Here is a 26,654-nt window from a genome sequence, read left to right as displayed (position 1 = left end):
AGTTGTATTTATTACATTAAGATATTATTTGTGCACATATAGACAGACATTTGCACCCCTAACTCAATCCACTCCTCTGTCTCTGTCTTTGTGTGTCTCTCTCTCAATCCCTTATTTCAGAGGAGGTCCCAGTGGGGATAATAGCTGGTGGGACAGTGGGCTCAACCATCCTCTTGTTCATCTTTCTGCTAGTCCTCGTTCTTATCTTCTACCGGCAGCGCAAAGGCAGTGAGTCATACTCTCCATGTGCTTAACACATACACTATAAAGACCCAATCTGGAAGAACAGCAGCAGTTCTCATGCAGCTACAGTGCTTTACTCATGGTAAATGTTGTTATTTTTAATTCATACATTTTTTAAGAGGATTAAGGTTGAAATGGTCATTACTAGACTAAATAACCTGCAGCAAATCAAAAAGAATCAAAAACCTACAACCTCCTCTCCACCATATGGATGTAGGTCCCCTCTGAACTTGCTCCTCGCGCTCATGAAAACATGCCGGCCGAGATGCGTGTGTCCAGCTGTATTCAACCTTGCCGTGTTTTGCTTCCAGGTCGGCGTGGGGTCACGCTGGGTAAGCCCGACATCAAGGTGGAGACGATAAACAAGGAGACCCACAGCTTAGAGGAGGACTCCGGCAGCGTGTCCACGGCTTCGCGCATGGTCAAGGCCATGTACTCGGTGAGCAGCAGCGGGATATGTGTGCTCGGGCTGGACACTGTTTACACAGCCTGTAGCTGTAGAAAAAACCTCAGATTAACTCAGTAACCTCTCCCTACGCCACACTGTACCTTTTTGACTAAAAACAAACTCTGTGCTTTCCCCTGTGATCGCTCCTTTTTAACACTATTAATTCCATTTTCTCTTTTCCTGTCACACTCTGTTGCCTCCTTCCCTCTTCTGTTTTGTTACGGCACTTCCTCTCCTCCTTTTTGTTTTGTTCTGTTGTTTGACGGTTTAGTTTCTCCCCTCTGTGTCCTTCTCTCCCTCCAATCAGCCCTTTAAAGATGACATAGAGCTCAAGTCTGACCTCCGCAGTGACACTCTGGACACCCGCCAGGAATATGATCTAAAGGTGAGCTCACACAGTTATTCATTTATATCAACTCAGGAAGCAGATTGTCACTAAAATGTAAAGAACTGACTCTTTATCTATTAAAAGACTCTTGAATATTAATTTCAGAGAAGGGTTACAATCACCAATACAGAAAAAAGTAGAAAAACCCAGATATATACAAATTAAAGTTGAAATAAACAAAACATTGACAAATTGTTCCAAAGGCAGTGATGTCATGTGGAGTTTTTTGGGGCAAGGTTTCATTCTAATTATACCTCAGAGGGCTGCAAATATCCTAATCATTACTGACATGGTGACTGTGAGTGATGACTTCATCCAGTGATGTACAGTGTGGTCACTAAGGATGACGCTGAGAGTATCTACCACGGAGAAAAAAGATCAAAAGAACAAATGCTAAAATTTATACTGATGCAAACTGTCATTTATAAGTATATAATCCCAAATGAACTCTATTGAAAGACTGTGGTACCTCAAAAATGTGTATTCCATCCCTGCCATAGTAATGAAGGTGATCAGTCACAGGTCAATGGTAGTATTGACAAAAATTGATTTTTCTTTTCAGAAAACAAGTGTTGCCATGATGAGAGAAGGGTCATTGCAACATAACCACCGCTGCAAAAAAGATTAATCTGATGTTTTATAGGTTTTGTAATAGTTTGACCTTATAGGTTCCACTGACTATCAGAAATGCCATTTTTAAAATTCCTCTTTGTGTACCTGGAACAGTCAGAATGAGACGAAAGTTGTCTTCAGAATCGCATACTAACGTACTATTCATACTAAGTATGACGTCAAATTGAATGTGTATTAATGTGAATGAATGTGTCCGTTCCAACTGCATAGTATGTGGATTTTGTGTACACGACAAATAGACCAATGTATACTAGATTAGCAAGAATTTCTGAGTATGTGACGTGAGCTTGCTGGACATACTCAGCTGCCCCAAAATGCATTGCATCTCTTGAGACTGTGTAATGGCTAAAAGCTGTTATATGTCACTTTATTAAATTTTAATATTTTTTTCAAGCAAGTAACCATTTAGATTCCCAATATCTGGTCAGTTTATCCAAGTAACGTCTGACCAGCTGTCAGTCATGTGATGCAGTCACACGACTGTCTTGCTTGAGTATACTTCAGTGTGAACAGTCTGCTGGTAATGGTTTACTTAATGGTTCATTTAGTAGAAAATATGCAGTATATACTGACTGAGTATGTAGTAGGTAGTACGTTGGTATGTGATTTCGAATACAGCCAAAGAGGAGGGATTCGAATAGATTGCAGTTTGGTTTTTGACAGTGAACTGCTAAAATAAACTGTCAATGGAAATCTGAAAGAAGGGGAACAGAATCAAACTAGCAGCTAGGTCCCAGTTCACCTAAACTGGTTATCAAACTGGTGCCAGGAGAAAAATTTGTAATCATTTATCAATCCTGCAGAAGTTGTTACAAAGGTGCTTGGGTTCACTGTTGTGCTTTGTTGTTACTATGGTGTTTTAGAAGCACTGAATTGTTAGAAATTGTTATTAAAGGTATCCAATATAGTTTTCTCTTTAAACAACTTACTTGTTTCAACTTCAGAATATATATATGTGTGATTTTGCCAAACATTGTGGAATAAGAGGTTTTTTCCAACCTTAAAGCTACTTATGAGGGAACACAGGGGAAAACAATATATTTTAGGAGATTAAATACCTCATAAAACATTCATATTTCACAAGTCTTTTATCAGAATGTTTCAAAATTTCATCAAAATCTCTCACACAAATGGTCTATAGGATACATTAAAACTTAGAATGGCCATTGCAGTAAAGATGTGGGAGAATATTAGAGTAGGCTATTAAAGAGAAAAACATTTTGCAATGCAGTTGGCCTCTCTTCAATTACTGGAGCTTCTCTGCCCGTCACTCTCAGTCTAACTGTGAGGCAACTTGCTTTTCTGATTACTTTGCATGCTGGTTAACTCATCATGGAGATGTTTAATGACAAAATAGGAAAAAATACTCAAGTTGAAAAAAGAAATTACAACAAACAAAGGGAGTTTTAGGCATATTCTGCCCATTCAGCTGGCATGAATCATTTATACATTTTGACACCGTAGGGTTGGACTTGGGTGATGAATGTATTTTCACGCTTAAAGCTGCCAAAATGTTCTGCTGAAACTCCCCCCCATGAATATTTTGTGAGGGCAAACACACCACCCCTCTAGCTGGAGTGCTGCCTTGGATCACTTTGAAGAAACACAGACATGAATCCACCCCAGGAGGTGGTTAGATCACCCCGACAACAGCCTCAGCCAGACTTTTTTTTTCCTCTGTTGCCTGAAGCACCAAAGCATTGAAACTAAGTTGGGTGGGGGTGGAGGGGTGGGGAGTCTGGGTACATGAGAGACAATAGCCCATTTTAAACAGAGATCCTGCAATACTGCCATAAGGAAGACCCCTCATTACGCCGACTTTGCTTTTTTACACTGAACCAAAGCTGATATAATGCCACCCCAGTGTGATTTTAGATAGCATGCCAGCGTTCCGGAATCAGACGCGTGACGTCTAGTCTTGACTGTCCCGCCATGCCGGCTCTTACTTTTACACAGACATCGATTCGGCTCTGTGACTACCTCCGCTGCTGGCTTAACGGCAGAACAACAGTGCCCCCCCATTCCGTGTTAGTACGTTTCATACCGAACGGTGAGGCGGAACATTCCTGCCTTGAACAGGCTGTATAAAAGGGGCTAATGAGATGACAGAATCATGTCAGAAATAGCAGTAGGGCACCATTAGAGCAGGCAGCGGGAGAGTGTAGTGAGCAGGGAGAGCATCCTTCCTTCAACCAGACAACCTGGGGTCAGCCCAGCATGTTGGCAGCGATCCACCCTGCTTGAGTGTCCTGGAGTAAAACATGGAAGCTTACATTCATGAAAGCTTTGAGCAAAAATGACCAAATCAGAATTTCAGATTTGTTCTTGTTAACTGGCTGAAAAAAGAAACCAGTATCACAGTTTCCACACCACACTCTAATTCTAAGCAGGTTTTGAGTCTGGACGGCGCTCTTACTGGAAACATGACAGAATATACAAAAAAATGCTTGATTTTCTTCTTGAAAGTTAATAGATTTACATAAAAGATCTTTTGAAAGTTAACGTAACCTCAAATCTTATTTTAGAACACTAAAATTATAGAGGGTGTTCCAGGATGCCAGTCTTGGTGGATTACTCCTACAGCTGAAACATGTCATTTGCTTATGCAGTTGGTGTCGTTGCAATTTTTGAGGATTTGTTTGATCCATGTTGTTGATTTGCATAAATTTCTGAAAAGAACAAAAACGCTGATCTTAGGTTAAGCAGCTGAGTCACAAAAAAGGGAGCAAAACGCCCTCACATAACAGTCTTAATAAAACTGGACCTGAATGCTGAACAGCTTGGGGGGTGCAGCTGACTGACCTCTGACCTTCAGAAAAAGAGAATTTCTCTGTCGGGATCAGGAAGAGTAAAACATTATTATTGTAGAGCCCTTTTGACCTAACTTTTATGGAATGTAATTTAATGTATTTTGATTATAAGCCTCATTATACCTTTTTGTAATGTCCACTATGTGTGTTTGTCTTTTGCGTTTTGTCTCTGTCTGTCTCTTCAGGACCCCACTAATGGCTACTATAACGTGCGCGCCTCCACCCACGACGAAGGCCGCCCTGCCTCCCGCTCCACCATGCACTACTCTGACTACCGCTCCCCCACAGGGACACCAGGGGGAGCTGCATCAATTAGCAGCAGCGCCGGTGGCTCGGGAGCCACAGCCAGCGGAGGAGCGCCCGGTCCACCGGGTCCCCTCACCTCCCCTGGCCGCCCACAGGCTTGCTATGACCCTCGACCCCCCTCCAGACTGTCTCACATCAGCTACGCCCAGTTCAACACCTTCACCCGTGGGGGCCAGAGCCAACAGCCTCCGCCCAACCCCGCCCCCGCAGCCAGCGACTTCCCAGGAGACTGCAGCCTCCTGGACTCCACTTCCCAGCTGGCCTACGACAACTATGGATACCCCTCGCATTACCAGACCTACCGCATGGGTTTCGCCCCATCCAGCCTGGCACCACTGGAGGCTGGCCCATCTTATGAGATGTACGGGGTTGGATCCGGGGTAGGGGGCCCTGGGGTCGGCGTGGGTCCTGGGGTGGGTCCCGGGGTGGGTCCCGGGGGTCCGGCTCCCTCGGGATCAGAGACTGGACTAGGGAAGTACGGCAGCTCCACTCGCTTCTCCTACACCTCTCAACACTCTGACTACTCCCACAGCCGACACACACAGAGGATGCAGACTCACGTGTGAGACAGAGAGACGCATAAAACACCTCACAGTCTTAGCCGAGCATGAGGAAGCATCTTATAAATAGCGTCACACCTAAAACTACACACAATCACAGATTTACACGCACACATTTTCACACACCGACACACCCTGCTGAACACAAACACAACTACAGAACACAAAAAAACATCACACACACCCATGCACAGAGTCAGAAGACCATGCCCATGAGACAGGGAGGGTATGAGAAACACAGAGGCACAGCGAGAGAAAAAGCGACGAGTGGAAAAGAAGGAGTCTTAGTGAGACAGGGAAGGGAAATTCCACACAATTTTGAATTCCCTCACTCCCGATGTGTTTGTATATCTGAGCTCTGAAAGAGCAGACGGCGCAAGTCACAATCAAGACTGGGAAAGAGAGCAAGAACCAGAGAGAGGACGAGAGATCACAGATCTTTGGAGCCCATAGCTTTTGCTATGAATTGACATTGTAAATGATGAGAGAGAACGTCTTAAGAATAAACTGATTGACTGTCAAATATGGTACACGCTGATCGGGAGAAACCTCAACCAGTGGAAGTCATTTCTGGCCGACATTTTAACATTTTTTTTTTGCTGGTTGTTTTATTCAATGATCATAGAGCACATATAAATATAGTATCCCAGTATGCCCCTCTGTTAGGCGGCGTGGGGGTGTTGGGGCTGGGGTGTCGGTTGGGAGGGTTGTCATCATTTTGCACTGCATCTACAGTATTCATGCTTAGACGTCCCTTATCTATATCTGTGTAATGTCTTCTTTTTATTTGCACACCCGACTAGAGCTTTGTATTCTATTTTTTAACATTACAAAATTATTTTTGTCAATGTAAAACATGTAATGTGTATGTATGGACCAAAAGTTTGAACGTGAGCGCACATAAGTCGGGCCTTTGCCTGAGTGATATCCACTGAGACAGAGAGAAGAGTTGTGCCAACAGCAGAGCCTGAATTCCTCTCGCAAAAAGCTGAGAGGATTCAGGAAGTATTTCACACCAGAAGGGTATATCAGTGTATAAAAGAAACCTAGTGCCAATTGTTCATGTTGTTCTTCACCTTAGACCATGTATATGCAGTAGAAGCTCCTTCTATTGGCGACTGTTGCTTTACAAACCAGGCTGGGGGCCTTGAGTCGTTCCCAGACGTTTTTGTAGGCTGGGGCCTTTTTCTCTGAGCTCTAAACTACAAGCCTGGTGCAGACAGAGAGAAAAACACAGATGTTGGGTTTAGAACTTAGTGGCCTTATAGGAGAACATGTCGTACATTTCCATTTTCAATCATTCCTCATCGTCTGTCTGCCAAAACGGCCAGAGGAGAATGTGTATGGAGAGGTTCAATGAAGGCTTGTCCACAATATTGACATGTAGTAGTGTATGACTGCGAGTGTGTGGGTGTGTGAGTGTGAGAGAGAGAGAGAGATCAAGAGGGAGTGTGTGGGCATTGGCGCACACATCGATTTGTACAGTGTGTTTGTATAGATGTGTGAATGACTGAGTGTGCATGGGACGCATACTGTAAACACACAGCGCCTCACTCAGGTGTGCGCACGACTATTGTATGCATGTCCGTGTGTATACAGTATGCCTGTATGGATGTGTGCATGTCTGTGTCTAAGTGTGCGGGTGAGTGTTTCAGTATATGTCCATATCATTTCTCTCACAATCCTGTTACAGTACTTTTATACCTCTGGTAGGACTGTATCCTGTATTATTGTGTCTTTGAATTTAGAAAAATCCAATGTTTATCTTATTGTACTGTTCTTCGTAGCAGAGAAAACTGTTCAAAAGATGTACAACGAACGTTATCAAACTCTCATTTTTTAATTTCATTATCTTCAATATTTTTTAAAAATGGTATGTAATTATTTTTCCACAGTATTACATAAATAAAAGCACTGTTTTTTATAAAAACCGAACTGTGTGGTCTTTGAGTTGGAATAGAAACGTTCACTATGTTGACATACATTTGTTGGCATAGGAGCCTATATTCATGCTGAGAGAAGGTTCACTTCTTTGTGTTATATGCTTACACACAGCAGTATAGGGTTTATTAAAGGAATAACATTATTTTAATTTACCATTAATATCAAATATTCTTTAATATATGATTTATTTCACCTGTTTATTCAATGCAAATTTATGGTAAAAACTACAAATAGTATACAGCATAAGCTGATGGAAGCTATATAAGTGCAGGATCTTTTATAAATAAAAGCTGGGATTAATGCTTTCTACAGGCAATTATTTACTTTGCCTTGTTGTTAACCTGCTAAATGTTACAGATATGAAGATTATTACCCTTATTTGATATGGTTTCAATATTTCAATATTATATATATATTTTAAATTCTTAATTCTTATATACTTAAAGTCCTCCTCCACTGTGCTTCACTGTGTAGAATGATGTATGTGCAGAGTTTGACTCTAGAAGGCTGTTTTCACATCCATCTGCTGAAAGTGGAAAGTTTCTCTGTGCTCACTGAAAATCATATTTTAAGGGGCGGGCCTACGAGCATGATTTGTGACATCACAACTAGTTTGGAAACCTGGTCCAATATTCAGTTTATATAAGTGTGGAAACTTGAAACCTCCAGTACACAAACACTGAGAATGGACTTTACAATGAAGTAGGAGACATCTTGAATAATATTTTCATATTCATAGATTCTGGAATTTTTAATGAGGGAGAAAGAGTAGATGTAATTTTAGGGATTTTAACACGACAATTGAACCTTTTTGTGAAAAAGAAAAACATATCAGACAAAAAATATTCAAACTAGAGTATTTTATATACGTCTTAAAACATGTCTGGAGGGGATCTTTAAAAGCCATACGTGTTCCGTATGTGTGTGGATACATCATACCGACAGGTGGCAGGCTCACACACTTTACACACATTTCGCCTCAAACAACAAAAGAAGAGACTCCTCTACGTCATTGGCTACGGTTGTCTAACAGCCAACATGGCGGCCACAATGTTGAGGTCGCTTTCCAAACTAGGACGTCCTTCAACGAAAATAATATTAAATAATAGTTTGCTGAGCCCTGGCTGCACTGTCCTGCAAAACAGGTAAGATAATAAGGAGATAAAAACGTGAGGCTTCGAGTGAGCGTTGTATTATCAGCCGTCTTAGCTTGAGGTCCACAAAAATATGCACAGCAGAAGGCTAATGTTAGCAGAATGCTAATAAGCCGACTTTGTCCCGTCATAAGTCGTCTGCGACAATTTATACTCACCTTCTGAATGGAAAACGTTCTTATAATATATGAAAATAACTGTAAAAGCAATGTCACCGCTAACAGATGGGGCGTCCATGCATATTATATCAGTTTCCTTGCTGTCATGTCGCTAGCTTAGCGGTAAGTTAGCTGCCTCATCAGCCAGCATGTCATTGTTTATCAAATTGTCCCTATGCATCCTGTCGGCTCTGTGTAAGCTCAGAGTATGTTCCATATTTCACTTTAATTACGTAAAGAATCAGATCAATTCCTGGTAGAGAGAGTGGACATCAAACCACGGTTTGTTTGACCAGTGTGGAAGAGTAAACAGCGTCTAAGCAACCGTTCCAGCTAATTTCAGGACCAAGCACATAAGAAAAGAAAATATCTGATTTAAAAACGACTGCAAGACATAAAAAACAACAAAGGAAATGAATCTATGCATTTCAGATAAAAATCTGATATTGTCTTCGGCCCTTCAAGTGCTGACTATGTAACATCAATGTCAAGGGGACATATTAGCATGTTATTGATGTATTCCGACACAGTAGGTCTACAGTTAATTCTTTTTTAGCCACGTAAATTAACTGATTCTGTCTATATATATATATATATATATTTGTATAACCGGAGTGACAATAAACATGTCATATCTTAAAGATATTTTTTCATCCCAATAGGATCTAAATTTTCTCTTGTTGCTTGTGTCATCAGTCAGATCTGATTGTCAGTCATTAAGTTAACAGGGATATTGTAGTGGTCCCAGATCGTTGCCTTATCCAAATGACAGCCTCAACAACGCAAGATTAAAGCCTCTCTGGCAACATACAAGACAGGTGACACCTAAGTGATGTGCTTACAGAAAGCACTAGAATACTTTATTAAGGCATCATTTTCTTTATTATGCATTGGCTCAGAGTTGAAGGCTTACTAACGCAGCCTTACCTTGTTTTCCACGTTGGTTTTTGCAGGCAGAAACAATGGCAGCCAGATGTGGAGTGGACAGAGCAGTTTGCTGGGGCAGTGATGTACCCCACTGCCATTAATGAGAAATGGACCCCACCCCCATGGAATGGTACCAGCTACAAACACATTTACAATTTCAAGGATTATAAAGATTCCTGTTTTCTACTAACTTGACAACATTCAACTATATTTATGAATTACAACATATCAGGCTTTGTCAGAGATAGACTGATTAAGTCCTGAACTTCTTTCCATTGTTGTCCATTATGTTGTCAGTCCATGAACATTTATTAAGGTAGAGACTTAATATGTGACCAAAAGAATCTACACTGCACACTGGATTCAATACTTGTGTGTTTACTAGTACATTTTACAGCTTACACTATGGATTTATGGTTACAGGTTTGACATTATGTAAAACTTTAAGTCTCCAAATCGTTCCAAACTTAACCTGGGTCTGGTCTCTGGTGCCAGATTGGGGCCAAGATAAGGATTACACCAAATTTAGCACTGCGTTTGAAAGTGTGTCAATCCTATTTGGTTCTCCCCCATGTATTTTTTATTTGTATATTATCTGTATGCAATCAGAACTTGAATCATTTTATCAATGGAAAGCATCAGGTAGCCTTTTGAAATTGTGTATAAAGGCTCTACTCTGGATGATTTCATTTTATTATCATCTTATGAATTGTTTTGATTTTCTCTGGCAGACAAAGATCCTCCTGCAGAGAAGGATGTGTCCAACCTGACCATCAACTTTGGTCCCCAGCATCCTGCTGCTCATGGAGTGCTGCGTCTAGTGATGGAGCTCAGCGGAGAGTCTGTCAAGAAATGTGACCCCCATATTGGCCTGCTTCACCGTGGCACGGAGAAACTTATCGAGTACAAGACCTACTTGCAGGTACTGAACCAACTGCATAGTTGTAAATACAGTGTTTGTATTCTCTAACTCATCCATTAGATAGTGGTTAAACTAGCCTATATGTATACATGCACAGAAGGTTGTGAAATCCCAGCCCGTCTCGTAATACCACTTGTTCCTCAAGAGGCGTTAGTGAGTCACTGTAGCGTCCAGTCTGTCTTCAACATGAGAGGATGAAGAAGTTCTTCTAGGTTAGATTAATTAAAGCAAACTTTGGCTCAACGTTAGCACTGAATTGATATTGCTATAATACTTAGTTACAAAGTCCTTGTTACTTAGTTTGCTGGCTAACAAAGTACTGACAATGCATTGATTTGGTGCTAACGTAGCGTAACATACGTGCCACCCCAACCTCCTGGTGATATTCTTCTCCCAATTGGTTTGGAGTGTGGAGTATGAATTCAACAGGTAGCCAATTCTTGCATATAGCACCTTTTTAAAGACAGAGCATTTATGGTCTATTCAAACAACACAACATTAAATTGTAACACAGCTTATTGCAAAATGACTTCTCATGTTAGATATTGTTCACACAACAACATACTGTGGGAAAATGAACATGTGTGTTGGATTAGCCAAGAATTCAACAGAATTCGTAAGATGAAGTTCATAATGTACATATGTTGCATAATTTTAAGAAGTCCCCTGACCAGTATACCTCACTTCCCCTTTTTCTGCTACAGGCGCTTCCCTACTTCGACCGCCTCGACTATGTTTCCATGATGTGTAATGAGGAGGCCTACTCTCTGGCTGTGGAGAAGCTGCTCAACATCCAAGCTCCACCCCGTGCGCAATGGATCAGAGGTAGAGATTAGATATGGTTAGATCCTGAAAAGGCTTGAAGTCTTGAATCGGATGGTTTATACTGATCTTAAAACGTTTAGAGGCGGTGACAGGAATGATGCAACATTAGAATTACACAAGCACACAGTTTATTGTTCATGAACAGCTCTGGTGTGTATGGTGTGTGTCAATGAATTTGCTGTGTTGTAGCTGTCAGTTACCGTTAACGGTCATTGCTCATCATCATTTTCATTACTGAGTTATCTGCTGATTATCTTCCTGTTTAACCATTCAGTTACAGAGTATCAAAAAGTAGCAAAATGATGCAAATTTAAATAGATTTTTTTGAAGAAACTGTCCAAAACCCATAGATATTCAGTTGACCACATAGAAAAGCAATAAATCTTCACATCTGAGAAGCTGCAACCAATGAAATGTCACTTTTTTGAAAAATGACTTCAAACTATTAATTGATCATCAAGTTAATGTTCTTTTTGTTTGTAGTGTTGTATGGAGAGTTGACTCGTATCCTGAACCACATCATGGCTATCACCACGCACGCACTTGACATCGGTGCTATGACCCCCTTCTTCTGGATGTTCGAGGAGAGAGAGAAGGTCAGGAGCACTGCTGCACAACATTGTGTTCAATCCTTTATGATGAAATCAGCCCAGAATCAGTCTGTCCCATATTGTTTTTAAAACCTTTTTTATTGGGATGATGCTGTTCAGACATGCCTGCTCTCAGTCTTAGGTTTGCTGTATACTGCAAAGCAAAACAAAACACAAAAAAACCCCACATTGACTCTAGAGCTGTAGATAGATTGTTCTGTAAGGAAATGACACAGTATTGTTAAAACCGCAACTATTAATGCTCCGTTCATGTTGATTAAGAAATCATCTGTTTACAGAACCTACTTGAGTTGAGTCACTAAACTTTAAGCTATTACATGAGAAACGATGTATACTAAAAGGCCTTTTGAAACACTTTTTGTGAAATATTCAGCTGAAAATTCCTTGTTGCAAGTTTTCTCAGGTTCCTCACACAGCTGTGTTGATACCCAGTCAGGCCAAAACAACTTACAGAATCAGTTTGCCCTGAGATTAAAGGTCTATTCTGATAACCAGTAAGGTGAGAGAACATCAGTGAAGTTCTTTCTCTCTTATGATGGAGACACTTCAATTAAATTTCAGTCCCAACTACAAGATGCAGTGCATGAACCACTGAGTAGATCTTTTTAATGTTGACTCTGACCTTTGTTCCCTCACAGATGTTTGAGTTTTATGAGCGAGTGTCTGGAGCCAGAATGCATGCTGCATACGTCAGACCTGGCGGTGTTCATCAGGTAGGAGAATTAACTGAATAATGCTCTTCTCATTTCTGTACAACCTGTTTGTCCATTGTATTCACATTCAGACCTGATGATGGTCGACATGAACAGGGTTTTGGTTAACTTATTAACACAATAAATATAATGCAACAATCACAAATGAGTGCAAATACAGTATAAAGACATGTATGTTAGATACAGTACATGTTATGATTTAAAAAAAAATAGCATAAGCATGCTGAAACCCTGTGTAAGTAATATTTCCTATTAAACATGATGATGATGATGATGATGATGATGATGGAGACACCCTCACATGACCATTAAAGTACTGAAACATCTTAAATGTCTTCCAGGATCTGCCCCTGGGCCTGATGGACGACATCTATGAGTGGTGCAAGAATTTCTCCATCAGAATCGATGAAGTAGAGGAGGTGTGTGACTATATATATATTTTTTAATAATCTCCACAAGCTCTTACCATGACAAAGTATGATAATCTCTCTCTCTCTCTGTGAATGCTCAAATCTGTTGTTTGTCCTCTATGCAGATGTTGACCAATAATCGTATCTGGAAGAATCGCACTGTGGACATTGGGATCGTTACCTCAGAGGAAGCTCTCAACTATGGATTCAGGTAACCCGCTAATGAAAATTTGAAGACTTATCTAATTCTTCTCTCCTTCAATTTGCTGTCGATGAAACTCACAAATATTTTTGTTGTCATGAAGAGCCCGTGAATAATTGAAATATATAAAGGAGAGCTTGTCAGCAGAAGCATTTATTTGTCTGATGAACACAAACGTGTATGATTTCTGGTACTTATCGCCTCTGTCCTTATTCCTCCACCAGCGGAGTGATGCTGAGAGGATCTGGCATCAAGTGGGACCTAAGGAAGTCTCAGCCATATGACAAGTATGACGAGGTGGAGTTTGACATCCCAATTGGAAGCAATGGAGACTGCTATGACAGGTAAGAAGATCTGCAAATGGGCGTAATTACTATATAACGTATACTTCAGTTTCATTTCTTGCCTCCTTTTCTATCTCAAGTCAGTTTCTCAAGCACTAGTCCATGTCACCTGCATGGACTTCGCTTACTCAAACACATATCTTGATTGTTGGTTGCGGGTCTTTGATTGGGTCTTTATTTTATTGTATTGGCTTCTTTTTATGATGCGCATCATAATTGCCCGACTGAGGAAAATGAAATACAACTAGAGTTTATCATTTAATTAGAAAATGGATCGTTGCAGTCCTTGGCTGATTGAAGCCAATTAAAAAGAGATGATCATTTCATTTGTCCCCTTGAGAGTTAACACAAATACTATTGAGAACAGTTAAAATGATCATCTTACCACCAGTGATTTATTACGAAGCAAACACATTATTTAGACATTGGACACTCTTGTGAAAACATATTTGTCGGACATTTAAATGGCAGTGGTATGTTATGCTATTTTATAATTTTAAAAAATAAATAAATAAATGTGAGTTTAATGCTGCTGATTTTCATTGAAGCAGCACAGTTAGTGCCTTCTTTCCAGCACAGTTCACTGTGGCTGCGAAATTGATCTCACAGTCTCAGAAATGAGTACAAGTGAGCTGAATGTGACACAGTAATTAAAAGTGATTTGTTCAGACAGAATTAAAGGAAATGACCTTTTCTGTTTGAAAGTACAGGCACTTTTTTATTTTATTTTTTTAGACAAACTAATAACTGATTAAGATTTGTGGGTTGATTTTACTGATGTACAGTCTTATCTGCATCTGTAGCTTACAGCTATTTTCTCTCTTTATGTGTGTGTGTCGTCCAGATATCTCTGCAGAGTAGAGGAGATGAGGCAGTCCTTGAGGATCATGCACCAGGCGCTCAACAAAATGCCAGAAGGAGAGATTAAGGTGGACGACGCCAAGGTGGCCCCACCCAAGAGGTCTGAGATGAAGGTGAGCTTAGTGGGAACACTTGCACCTCCCTCACAACACGCCTCCTCTTTCCCTTTCATTCTTTGAGATGTTTCATAAGGCCTGCAGGCTATATCATCTTTTAAAAAAATTACTTTTCCTTTCTCTGGTTTTTCCCTACACTTTATCATTTGTGTGTGTTAATTAAATTTCAGTGGTATCACTAATTTGTCTTCACACTCCACTCTTTACAGAATTAGGCCAGTTCTGTAAAATGCATGTTAATTCTGCTGTGCTCAAGGCAGAAGATCATGTCTAGTTTGCCTCAGGTTTACATATGAGTCAACATACGCCGATTCAGCTTCCTCATCCTTCAGTGTGCATTATTATCAGAACAACTGCTGACACGTAACATTTTTCTGTCTGTTCCTTTCTGCTAGATGTCCATGGAGTCTCTGATCCACCACTTTAAACTGTACACAGAGGGCTACCAGGTCCCCCCAGGGGCTACATACACAGCTGTGGAGGCGCCCAAGGTGAAGACACTCATCCCAACAAATTAGTTTTCATTTAAGTGTTTGATTTTTGACAAGTTTTGAAGACGTTTTGCTATTTTCCTTTGACTAGCCTGATATGTACAGTATAATAATCTTTAGATGACTCATTGATCAAATTTACCATTTTAACCCAGAAACTTTTTCAATGTTAGATGCTTTGTACACAGAAGGGTTTTTTTTTTTTGAGTCATGTGAAATTCAGATTCACATTAATTAACTGGGAAGCCTCTGTAGGCCTTTGGGGACTTGTTGTGATGTAATATGCTTACCAGTGTGTATTCTGTGTGTGTGTGTGTGTGTGTGTGTCCGTGTGTCGCTTGCAGGGAGAGTTTGGTGTTTATTTGGTATCAGACGGCTCCAGCAGACCCTATCGCTGCAAGATCAAAGCTCCTGGATTTGCTCACTTGGTGCGCACTTAAAACTTCACAAGACACTGTGAAATATTAAACACACCGGATATTAATTATTCAGCACGTTTAACGGCTTGTCCTTAAGGCTACTTTTAGTTCATTAAGTACATTTTATAAAGTACTATAGAACCATTTTTAAAAAAAGCACAGAGACCCTCCACTCCCTCCTTCCTGCTCATCTCTTAGCTCATGGGTACATGAAACACTGTTTAACGTAGTCATTTGAATTTTGGTCTTCAAGGCTAAAAATGTCTTTAAAGTTGCATAAACAAACTATTAGAGTAGTTAGTGCGTTAACTTCAGGCTATAATTGCATGAATTATGGATATGAACTTTTCCTATAAGCTCATCTGCCCTGAATAGTGGTTGCATGTCTTCAGTTATTCTGCATGTTAATAAATGTTTTCTTCTTTTCTAGGCTGGTCTGGATAAAATGGCTAAAGGACACATGCTCGCTGATGTGGTGGCCATTATTGGTAAGATTGTACAAATCATGTGTCAGAAGGGCAAAAATCTTTGCTTTGAATGTTTAAGAAATGCAAGTGTTATCTTTTCTTTTCCTATTATTCTTTTCTTTTTCTTCTGACAGGCACACAGGACATAGTGTTTGGCGAGGTTGACCGTTAATGTGATGCTGCTAATGTGTTGATTCTCTCAAGAGGAGAATTCATTCACTCCTTCACACATCTGTTAGTCAGGTTCTCTTCCTGTTCACTATTCGCTGTAGTGAGGCTTTGGATAGACTCATGACTCTGCGTGTAATCGTTGATGTACAATGCCCAAATAATCCTAATAAATATTTTATGACCAAACTGCAAAGTAGTTAAGTTGTATTTTTTTCACATTGGGGAAAAGATGTTTTTTGGGGGGAGGTTCATGAAATGCTTTTCTTTTATAAATGCTCCATTTCCTTGAGCTGTCTGAAAATACGAGTGAGAATCAAGTATTAAACTTGACAGCAGAAACCAGAGCCTCAGTGTAATGTCCTTCCTCTGGTTGATGTTAAAAGGGGAGTGGTATGATGAGATCTGAGACAAATGGACGTAGAGCTCAGACCACAACTTCCCCTCTTGGCTATGAGATATGCAACACTCTACTCTTCACCAGAACGCAGAGAAAAAACACCTACAGCTCGTCTTGTTTGCTGTGTGCTAGCCGCTGAAGGAACCCAGTTGTCCGTACTGAACCTGTGTTACCATGGCTTTGTGGGGCAGGAGCCCACTACTGGTGGCGATTCCTCTGTGGATGTGTTTTGGAAGAACTGGTGAGTTGGGACATTAAATTTAGATTTGTAACAGAAGTTTTTACATGGCAGTGAGTCCTGAGGGCGGTCTGTCTTACGATATCACAGTGATGGCTGATTTATGATAAGAAAACCTTTACTTAGGAGAAAGGCTGTTTAGAAATAAATAACCTAATTTGAGAGAGTATGTTTAAAGTAGTGCTGTTAAGTCAGATGATAAAACAGGGTGAAGACGAGGAGTATTTGATGTGATAAACTAGATTTAACACTTGTTGAATATACAACATGTAGAACATAACCAGCCAAAAATTATTTTTGACAAAGCTATGAAATTAAGTTAGCAGATGAGTACGTCTATGTAGAGCAGCGAGGGTTTTTTGACACTTGGCCTTATTCCATTAAGTGTAGGTAGCAGACGTGTAGTCACCACATCACAGTTCCTGTGAAAGGAGAAGCTGCCCTTGTTGCTTTTTGCTTGTGGCAAGGGGCGCAACATGGTGTGCATGGCCGCTTTTTTTTTTTTTTAACTATCACATGTTAAGACAGTGGTAACAACCCTGCCTCTGACGTGTTAGTTCAGTCTGTCAGATCAGTTAGTAGTACTTGTTCCTAATCATTAGTTAGTTCGCTTATACTGTATTTGTTATATATTTTGCAGTGTATATGTATATGAAACAAACCAATTTTACAACTTTCTGTACATTTCTACACACATAGCTTTACAACAGTCAGTTAATATCAAGTCTAATAGGCCAAGAACACATTAGGTAGGCTCCTAGGTATAGTGACAGATTAAACTATACTACAGTATAGTTAAGTATAGCTACGTATTATACTATAATACAGTATAATTAAGTATAGTTACAGACCTGAAATGATTATTCGGTTGACAAAATTAATCTGTTATTATTATTTTAGTAATTAAGTCTTTTTTTAATGCCATATATTTGAAGGTTCTATGTTGTATGTATTTTTCCTTGTCTCAAATTATAGTAAGTGAAATAGTTTTAGGTTTTGGACTGCTGGACAGACAACAACGAAGCAATTTGGAATTTTGCATCTAAATAGTGACGGGCACTTTTCTCTTTTTTCTGATGTTTATAGACCAAATGATTAATTTATTAATCATGAAAAAAATTGACATATTAATCGATGATGACAATAATCATTAGTTGTAGCCCTACATGGGTGTAATTAATATTTTCTAATTAATTCATAAAACAAACATGGGTTCAAAAATGGGTAAGAGATGTTATGGGACAGTTTGACTTGAGATATTTCAGTTTAATTCTAAACCACACCTGACTTTGGCCCACTTCTGGAATCTGTGGTCTGCAGAAAAAAAAAAAGTCCCTGCAAAGTGGCGTATACCATTTTTAAACAGAAAGATCTCAGGTTTGAAAACATCATGTTTTCTCTATGCACTCCATGTACTGAGCAGTGAATTTGTTGTATCACCCGTAAAAGGCAGCAGCTGTTGTAACTCTATTTACCCCCTTTACCGCCTTGTTTGTCGGCCTTCACAACACACCTTCTGCTGCAATACGTAGAATTGCATATAGACACAGCAGACTTTAAAAATCACCCTATTTTAATCCTCATAACAGAACACATGGCGTACAGTCTGGTTTGAGGTTTCTAGAGCAGTGAGAAACAAATGTGCACTTCTTTAAAAGTGTCCTGCGTCTACTTGTTAGAAAAAAAAAGCAAAATTAGTGATAATATATGGTGCCGCAAATGTGATTGTAAAACGGAAATGCATATTTGGTAGCCTAATATGTTGGGACTGATATAATAGTCATGCATTAATATTAGACCATTAGTTATTTTAGGTGGACCACGCAGTGTTTGCTGCTTCCTTTTAAATGTGTGCTACATATCAGTTACAGAAACCAGAAGAGATGTTCCTGTAGATAACACACCACATCTCTCTGGCTCACAAGCAAAAGTACACCCAAATAGAATCATCATCTTGAAACTGAACATTTTCACTTGTGTCGACTCTACAGGACATTTGTTCATCTATAACCCACAAATCCAAATTGTCCAACAATATCGGTCAATATTGAGCATAACAAAAAGCAAGTAGACATTTTTTTTAAATCTTACAAAGTCTTGCTTTCACTCTGAAAAGAAAGATAACATTTGGAAGTTACTCTTTACGTGACAAACAATCATGTGACCACTGATTTTATAGAAGTGATTCATTTCCTTGAATTTTGTAATGGAGGAGAAAGAAAGTGGGAAGGAAGGGAACGGACTGAAAATGACATTTGTTATCATCTCTATCATTATAGAGATGATGTTATGGCTCTTTTATCTAAATGTAATTTTTAAAAAACTTTGAGGTCAAAACAATGTTTATTGAATATGCTAGAATATGCTCTGAGTCAAGCTGAATGGCTGGTTAAAATCTGATGACATTTAAATTCTTTTAAAATATAAATTAATCTGAATTTAATCTCCATGTGGTCAAAAGCAGAACATTACAATGCAAATCTTACTGAATAGTGTGACAAGTTGAGAATTAAAGAAGCAAAGAAACAAACCAAAAAATATAACACACCAATTTTGTGCTGTCTATCTACTGTATGTGCCACAGGAAATCTTATAGTGCGTTAATTAAGTGATGCATTAAAAAAAAAGAAGAAATTGAAATGTTATGAAAATGCACTCAAAAACTATTGGAAGAAATATTATGATATAGTCATTAAGGGTGCCAACAATTCCGTTTTATTATTCTATCTTTAGGTTAGGATGAATAAAGTTATTCATTTTCAAATGGATTTGCAATATACCGTTTTTGAAATGTTCTGTCATATTTCCTCTGACACTTTTCATTTATCCTCCTTTTTTTTTTTTTTTACTTTTAGAGATTCCATTATGTCATCTTTTTAATCTAAATAATGGAAATGTGAGGAAGTCTAACTCACGGCACCACAAGCTCTTAGTGTTGTTGTCGGTAATGTGAGGTAGAGCAGCTCTTTTCAGTTGACTAATGAGAGCTTGTTACAGCTCTGTGGGTTGAACTGTCATCTTTAAATTCAAGAGAGGCATCTTTATAGTAAATTTGATCATGTAATGGAACATTGAAGCTGAAGAAAATCAATTGTTAGATAGAATATGGCAGAAGGACAGATTAATGTAAACATGAATATGCAAATGGCAAGTATATATATATATTACTGGGATTATCTTTTGATCATTTTTATAATTCAAATACTATAATTTACATGTCAGTTAAATTAATTTCATAATTTTGTTCTTATGCAGCAATTATTAAACTGATCATAACAAACACCCTCAGTAAGAGGACTCTTTAAAATAACGCAACAAATAGAGGGGACATTGAAAATCTACTTGTATATAAATTCACCCTGAGTAATAGCAAATAAATAAATATTTAGTATCATAAATGAGATATTCTTGTGAATTAGAATATAAAACCCAAAGCGACATTCTCACATCATGCAATATTGCTGCTAACATATTTATTCTAACAATGTGGTGATATCTTCAGAAATACCTTACATGGTGAACTCAGTGTCAGATATTTCATAGGCTTGAGCTCAAACATGACCCCCTCTAGAGTGTTGCCTTGTAATTTCTGCAGCATCTTCTTCTCTGTGCAAAAGCTTAAAGACATGTTAATGTCCTCTGTGGTTGGAGTCCTTGATGTGTACACTAGATAAGGCAGGAAGTGGACAAAAAGCACGTTTTAAAAGCTGGATACCAAGGTTTAGTTAATATAAAAAGTACATGTCTAGACACTGTTAATACATACATTTCAATCTGGAGTGAGAGTTGCAGTAGCTTCAGTTCTAATAACTTTGTTATTAGTGTAATTGTTTGTGTATTTTTAACAGAAATGTCATGTACAAAACCCCAACTCTCAATCTCACTTTTCTATAGTTTGATGTGTTTATGATGGTATTAGTAAAATGGGTACCACCTTTTGATAAGTCACCCTTTATAAAGGGTTTATAAGCATTTAAGGGCTTTATTAATGGTTAATATTTATTTACTGATGTTTTATAAGCCATTAGGATTATTAAAAATTACCATTGGGTTGCCAGGTTGTGGAAAATCCTCATTCCACATCACACGCTTTGTTTTTTTTTTTGTTTTTTAGCTTTCGTCAATTGACTATTTGATCACTTCCCTTCTAATAAATGGTTCTTATAGTAATCCATTTCTGCAGTTGCACATGTAAATAGGTTGTTTATAAATGGATTTGAGCCCAGATGTCCTGCAGTGCTTTTCAAGAAATCTATCACACAAGCTGGTAAATAAAGTTGGTTTTTTATGTTCACTTACAGTAAACTTAGAGGCCTCCTCTTCTCTCAAATAAAGGTGGCGCCCATCTCTTATTTCCTCTGTAACTTTATTATTACACATCTTAATCATCTGTACTGGATACGGTAACTTTGGAGGGGACAATCATAATAGTGTGATATCCACGTCATATTTGGCTTAACACGGATAGCGGTTGTAATGTCCATCTTTATGGTACTTTAATATCCATTTAACAGGTGCTACGTTCAACTTTTAGAAATTTTGACCTTATGGAGTTGCATTACAAACAACAACTATGTTGATAAAAAACTAGTTTAAACAACATCGATATGAAAACTGTCATCTGTAAAAGCTTGTCGACCTCCACATGCAACATAAAGTAAATATCAAGTATATATTCTACATTCAGTATGCCTCAAATACAAGAATCTTTACTGGAATAATAATGAATCCTCTCATGCACCAAATTACTTGTGCAGCCCTGTTAATGTACTTATTTAAAGCCCCACGTCTGTATCGTTACTGGCCGGATGTCCTGTGCCTGTAAAAAGATTAGTCTATGAGTGATATTCATTTCCCAGAGGGGAGGTTGACTGCAAGTCAGCTTTTTGAACTACATTAATAAGTATTATATTGCATAAGTGTTCTTCAATATGGAAATGGACATTTCTGTAATTACTGATTAGGTAATCAGAAATGAGAAATTTCCATTTTTGATTTTTAATTTTCTTTATGTATTCATATCACAGTTATCATTGGATTCTTCCTCCATATCCACCCTTAAATATTTCTCCACAGACTATATAAGTATGAATCATAATATAAATAGTTTACATTGAACACTTTGGTTTCCTATATAATGGATGGTGTGGCTGTTTGTTTCACAATCTGAAATGGTGACACCGCCTTACTCAATAATACTATTTTGTAAATGGCAACAAAACAGCCTCATCGCCACACAAAAGGTTTGTTGCTTTGTGTGTTGCACTAAAAATCAACAAGAAACAACAGATACATTACAGGATACCAGAGCCGAGACAAATGATTTTTGGTCACACCAGAACCAAGAATCTGTTTCATGCACTTGGAATTTTTGATAGTTGTCTACATTATCAGCTTAGATAAAGGTGCTGCTATTATGATTTTCCTCCTAACAAAATTTTTTCATGTTTTCATGCTTCCACAGAGGCGAGTCTTAGGGAGCCTGAGATCTGTTATGTGCTGGATGGCATCCTGTTTTTGTATGGCATCATCCTGACAGCTCTCTACTGTAGAATCAAGGTTAGCATGCTACACATTTGTCTTTAGAGAAACATACACATACACAGTCTTAACTTTTTCATAAATGTATCATAAAGTATGGATATATGCAAGAAAATAACCAACCAAGGGAAACAATTCCTTAGCTGACAAAAGACAAAAGGTAGTACATTATTAATGTTTAAATATAAAATATGATGTCATCAGCAAAATAACGCATGGCACAAATGAAAGGGCAACTAAAAGTATAAAAGTCTTAAAATGTCTGTATTTGTTGAATACTTGGTCATCAATAGTCTCTGCTGTATGTTCTGTATGCTTGTGAAAAAAGAATGAATATGTGTGTAGTCAGGGTGTTGTAGTTGACTAAAATTAAGGTTACAAGAGGGTAGGAACTTTTTTGTTTTTCTGACTTTTGCCTAAGAGAATACAAACTTTGCTTGTACTATCAATATATTATTATAGCTAGTAAACTAAATGGATATGATGTGAAAATCATATGATAAATACAGCTACAATTGGATGGTAAAATTAATAGTAAGCCTGATATGTTGGTCTTTCAATTGTCACTCACTTAAGACTGTCTTCAACAGATCTCCAATGCAAGGGAGGCTGCAGCTGTGAAACCCAAACAAGTAAGAATGAACATGCATAAAAAACTGTACAAACATTACTAAAATAGACATAAATATGTGACATGTAGCCTATAATACGTGCAGAAAAACACTAATTCACTTGCAGAGACATGTAATTTACCACAGTGCAAACTGGAGTTTCAATCGACAAACCACAGGCAGATATCCTCTTGAGGCAAAAATAATCTCACTGGTCAGCTCAAACCTCAGTAGATGAACAGTAACAGGAAGCCCACCATTTGTCATGTCAAATACCCTCCACTAGCAGCTCTTTGTAAAAAGTAAACTAATATAAATTATCTCTGCTTTAAAAAAGTTTCAATTTACTGAGACCCCCAAAAAGCAGTCAGACTTAACCAGCTGTCCTATCACAGACCAATTAAAAGTCTGTATACTGTGTATTTTTCTTTGGAGACTTTTAATAGAAAGGCTGAAAATACTTTGTATTCAACAGGCAGGGATTGGCTAACAAATATCTTTTGCTTTATGGGAACTGTAGGATCCAGTGTTTTTGGAGCTTAACCCACACTAGGGACTGAAAGTTAGCCTATCTTATTGATTTTTTTCTCTTTTAATCAATCTCTCCAACCATATGGAAGTTTAATACTAAATGGTAGGAGGACCCCTTTAATTGCCAAACCTGAATGACATGATGGAATTTTTCAAAATATTGGATAAAAACACAAATACCAGCTTTAACAACAACCTTATTGTTCATCAATTTGTGGTCATGGTATGCATATTCTTTGATATGAAAGCTAACTTGCTGCTCACACAGAAGAGTGTGGGAATTTTTCATTTAGTTGACCTGCTGTATTACTGCTCTTCTTTTTTTATTCTCTTATTATTCTCTATTATTATTATCACCAGCCACAAACAGCGCGTAGCCTAACCCACTGTGAAACACCCAAACACACACTCTAAAGTCTACAGATCTCATGTGTTGCTTTCAGTTTGCAATAGTTCTCATAGAGCCTACTCTCATATTTCCTTTTTACAGTGTCAAAAGTACATTCACGTGCATCCTGTTGCAACCATTTACCAAGATCTTGTCACAATGTGTGTCTTCCTACAATTACACTGTCTCTAATATGGTTCTTTCCTTCCCCTGCCAGAATGTGGAAGAGGGCATCTATACGGTGAGTTTTTGTACCATGAATGATGTAAAGGAGATGAAGGGAAGCTGCTTCCTGAAATGTTAAATTATCATTATTATTCTTAGTAAATTACAGCCTATACAGTATTACTCATTGAATATCTATTCTGTTTTCCTCCCAGGGTTTGACTCCTCATGCCCAGGACACATATGAAACAATTGGCATGAAGAAGTAACATGATGAATGAAACTTCAAAACAGATATTTTCCTTTGAATACCTTGATTTCTGTATTTAAATATTGCATATCTTACCCTGCCTTGATTTTGAGAGAATGTAAGATGTTGTGCACCAGTGTTAATTTCTCTTTTGCTTTTGTAGAGCTTATGGGAAGTTAAGAAGGACGAGACAGAAAATAGAGAAGTTGAGTCCAAGCAGGGAAATTTTTTTTAGAAATGCTCTGCCTTTGTTCTATAAGATATTTTTACTGCTCTGTTGCCTGTATTTAATTTTATGCAGACATATTATCATAACTGTCATGCTTCAGATACTTTTTATATTTTACTGATGAATAAAAAGAGAATTGATGTTTGTTTGAGGTTCATCTTTGTTGTGTTCAACATGTAGCTGATTTCTGTGTCAAAATGCTAACTGGCCCTGATCTCTTGCAAAACACTGTCCAACACACTTTCTCTTTCAGGCCATTTGACAGTTGTCAGTCTTTTTCCATATGAATGTGAGCCAATGAGAGACTCATAAAGCTACACTTGTGTTATTGCGTACCATCACATTTTACTTATGAAAGGGGTTAAAATCTGCCTATGTCTATACAGCACAAAACAAGATGGTGTTGTTTTTACAGCTAAAATGGCTCTAAAACTGTCATGGTGTACTTTCAGAGAGATGCATTGAAAGGCTGCTGGGAAAATAAAAATGCAACATACTCATTCTTTTTTAGTAAAGCCTCAGAGTTACTGAGCAGTTTTCTTACACACCACACGATGGCAGTGATGGTGTCTTTGGTATGGTCCTTACCTGTCCGTACATACACAGTGGTGGGGGAAGTATTCAGATCATTTACTTAATATACCAATACAGCAAAAAACTCCATTACAAGTAAAAGTCCTGAATAAAAATCCTACTTAAGAAGAAGTATACAAGTATTATGAGCTTGATGTAGTTAAAGTATTGCAGTAAAAGTAGCGGTTTAGTCCCTCTGACTGACATATTATTATATATGACATCATTAGATTATTGATACTGAAGCACCAGTGTGTAAGCAGCATAATACTGTTGTAGCTGCTGGAGGTGGAGCTAGTTTGAACTACTATATAAAGTTAGCTAGTTTAGCCCAGTGGTTACCAACCTAGGAGTCGGGCCCCTCCAAAGGGTCATTAGATAAATCTGAGGGGTCATGAGATGATTAATGGGAGAGAAAAGAAGAAAAAACAAAGTTCTGATTCACAAATTTGTTTTCAGATTTTTGACTTTTTCTGTGATCTTTGATTTTTGGTGAAATATTGGATCATTTGAACATTTATTGAAATGAAAGTATGTGAGAAGTTTAGAGGGAAAATTGCTATTTGGTGGAGCTGTTAACAACTCATAGACATCTGAAATGTGACCCCGACTACACACTGCTTTATGTAAGATGTCAAAAGCCAAAAAGGTTGGAAACCACTGGTTTCATCTTTAACAATGTGTTGTATTTTAAAAGCTTGTTATATTATCCATTGTGTCAAATCTTCCAAATGAAAAGTAGCTAAAGCTGTCAAATAAATGTAGTGGAGTAGAAAATACAATATTTCCCTCTGAAATGTAGTGGAGTGGAAGTATAAAGTAGCATCAAATGGAAATATTCAAGTAAGTAAGTAATACTCAAGAGGAAATGTACTTATTTAATTTCCACCACGGTATACACACACTTCTCAATCCCAGCAGGGAGAGCCTAAAAGCAATGAAAGAAACGACTCAAAGTGCTGTAAAGTATGTAAACTTGCCTGTATGAAGCATAGAGCTGCTACACATATTGTGCATACACAAAACCTATTAAATGTTTAACATGCTTATTAATTAACTTAGTCTCTCTGTGAACTGCAGTGTTATATTAGAGCAATTCTGTCTCCTAGTTTATACAATAGGAAGTAGTACGTCCCCAGCCAGTGTAAGGTATATAACCACAAAATAGTTTTTGACACCACTAACACCGAGTTTGTGGCTCATAAAGATTGACATCAGTCCAAAAAGATTTATTTGTTTCACATTTTAGCCGAGATCAGACTGAGAAAAACCTGTTTAACATGTAATCAATCAAGGAGAAAAATACTGTAATATGTCTGTCATGTGGGGACAAACAACACTGAGGATAAAAAGACATACAGTGATGTATGTGAAAATCTTTTTTTTTTTAGATGTAACAATAAGTGGACAGATTTATTCCTGTGGTTTGCGTTGTAAAGATCTTCATAAGGATCCTGTAATAGCACAACAGTGTTTCTGTGATGTTCATTTTGTGCTGATATTTGTCATCACCCCTTTACAATTAAAGGATTAATTTGTTTTTTTACCTACAGGAGGCTCCTTTTATCTAATTCAGTCTGCGTCATTAAAACTGGCTCTCCATGCCTG

General features: G+C 38.2%; 3 protein-coding genes across 3 annotated transcripts in view; all 3 read left to right on the top strand.

The window, feature by feature from the left end:
* Positions 1 to 7,318, top strand: part of kirrel1a (kirre like nephrin family adhesion molecule 1a) — a 32,671-nt gene extending 25,353 nt beyond the window's left edge. Inside the window, exons 12-15 of the mRNA XM_067579327.1 lie at positions 121 to 228; positions 555 to 682; positions 999 to 1,076; positions 4,708 to 7,318. Of these exons, the coding sequence (XP_067435428.1) occupies positions 121 to 228; positions 555 to 682; positions 999 to 1,076; positions 4,708 to 5,394 (1,001 nt within the window). The 3' untranslated portion in view covers positions 5,395 to 7,318. The remainder of the gene's footprint in view (positions 1 to 120; positions 229 to 554; positions 683 to 998; positions 1,077 to 4,707) is intronic.
* A 1,002-nt stretch (positions 7,319 to 8,320) lies between these two features.
* On the top strand, positions 8,321 to 16,309 carry ndufs2 (NADH:ubiquinone oxidoreductase core subunit S2). Its single transcript, XM_067579695.1, has 14 exons — positions 8,321 to 8,477; positions 9,598 to 9,701; positions 10,303 to 10,493; positions 11,198 to 11,318; positions 11,802 to 11,914; positions 12,568 to 12,642; positions 12,984 to 13,061; positions 13,178 to 13,263; positions 13,479 to 13,598; positions 14,443 to 14,572; positions 14,971 to 15,066; positions 15,411 to 15,494; positions 15,916 to 15,973; positions 16,087 to 16,309. Exons 1-14 carry the CDS (start codon positions 8,371 to 8,373, stop codon positions 16,122 to 16,124), a joined length of 1,401 nt encoding a protein of 466 aa, XP_067435796.1. The 5' UTR covers positions 8,321 to 8,370; the 3' UTR covers positions 16,125 to 16,309.
* Positions 16,310 to 16,535: 226 nt separating this feature from the next.
* On the top strand, positions 16,536 to 24,618 carry fcer1g (Fc epsilon receptor IgFc epsilon receptor Ig). Its single transcript, XM_067580018.1, has 5 exons — positions 16,536 to 16,761; positions 22,223 to 22,317; positions 22,890 to 22,931; positions 24,047 to 24,070; positions 24,210 to 24,618. The coding sequence occupies exons 1-5, from the start codon at positions 16,695 to 16,697 to the stop codon at positions 24,261 to 24,263; spliced, it is 282 nt and encodes a 93-aa protein (XP_067436119.1). The 5' UTR covers positions 16,536 to 16,694; the 3' UTR covers positions 24,264 to 24,618.
* The last annotated feature ends 2,036 nt before the right edge of the window (positions 24,619 to 26,654 follow it).

Source organism: Thunnus thynnus, chromosome 22, assembly GCF_963924715.1.
Source record: "Thunnus thynnus chromosome 22, fThuThy2.1, whole genome shotgun sequence".
Lineage (NCBI taxonomy): Eukaryota > Metazoa > Chordata > Actinopteri > Scombriformes > Scombridae > Thunnus > Thunnus thynnus.
This window is presented reverse-complemented; position numbering and strand designations above follow the sequence as displayed.

Bases quoted from the DNA above. Each gene is read 5' to 3' on its own strand.
- ndufs2 (XM_067579695.1), top strand. From the start codon at position 8,371: ATGGCGGCCACAATGTTGAGGTCGCTTTCCAAACTAGGACGTCCTTCA. The intron at 12,643-12,983 runs GTAGGAGAATTA...AATGTCTTCCAG, and splicing joins GACCTGGCGGTGTTCATCAG to GATCTGCCCCTGGGCCTGAT. The intron at 15,495-15,915 runs GTGCGCACTTAA...CTTCTTTTCTAG, and splicing joins CTCCTGGATTTGCTCACTTG to GCTGGTCTGGATAAAATGGC.
- fcer1g (XM_067580018.1), top strand. From the start codon at position 16,695: ATGGCTTTGTGGGGCAGGAGCCCACTACTGGTGGCGATTCCTCTGTGG. The intron at 16,762-22,222 runs GTGAGTTGGGAC...ATGCTTCCACAG, and splicing joins GATGTGTTTTGGAAGAACTG to AGGCGAGTCTTAGGGAGCCT. The intron at 22,318-22,889 runs GTTAGCATGCTA...TGTCTTCAACAG, and splicing joins CTCTCTACTGTAGAATCAAG to ATCTCCAATGCAAGGGAGGC.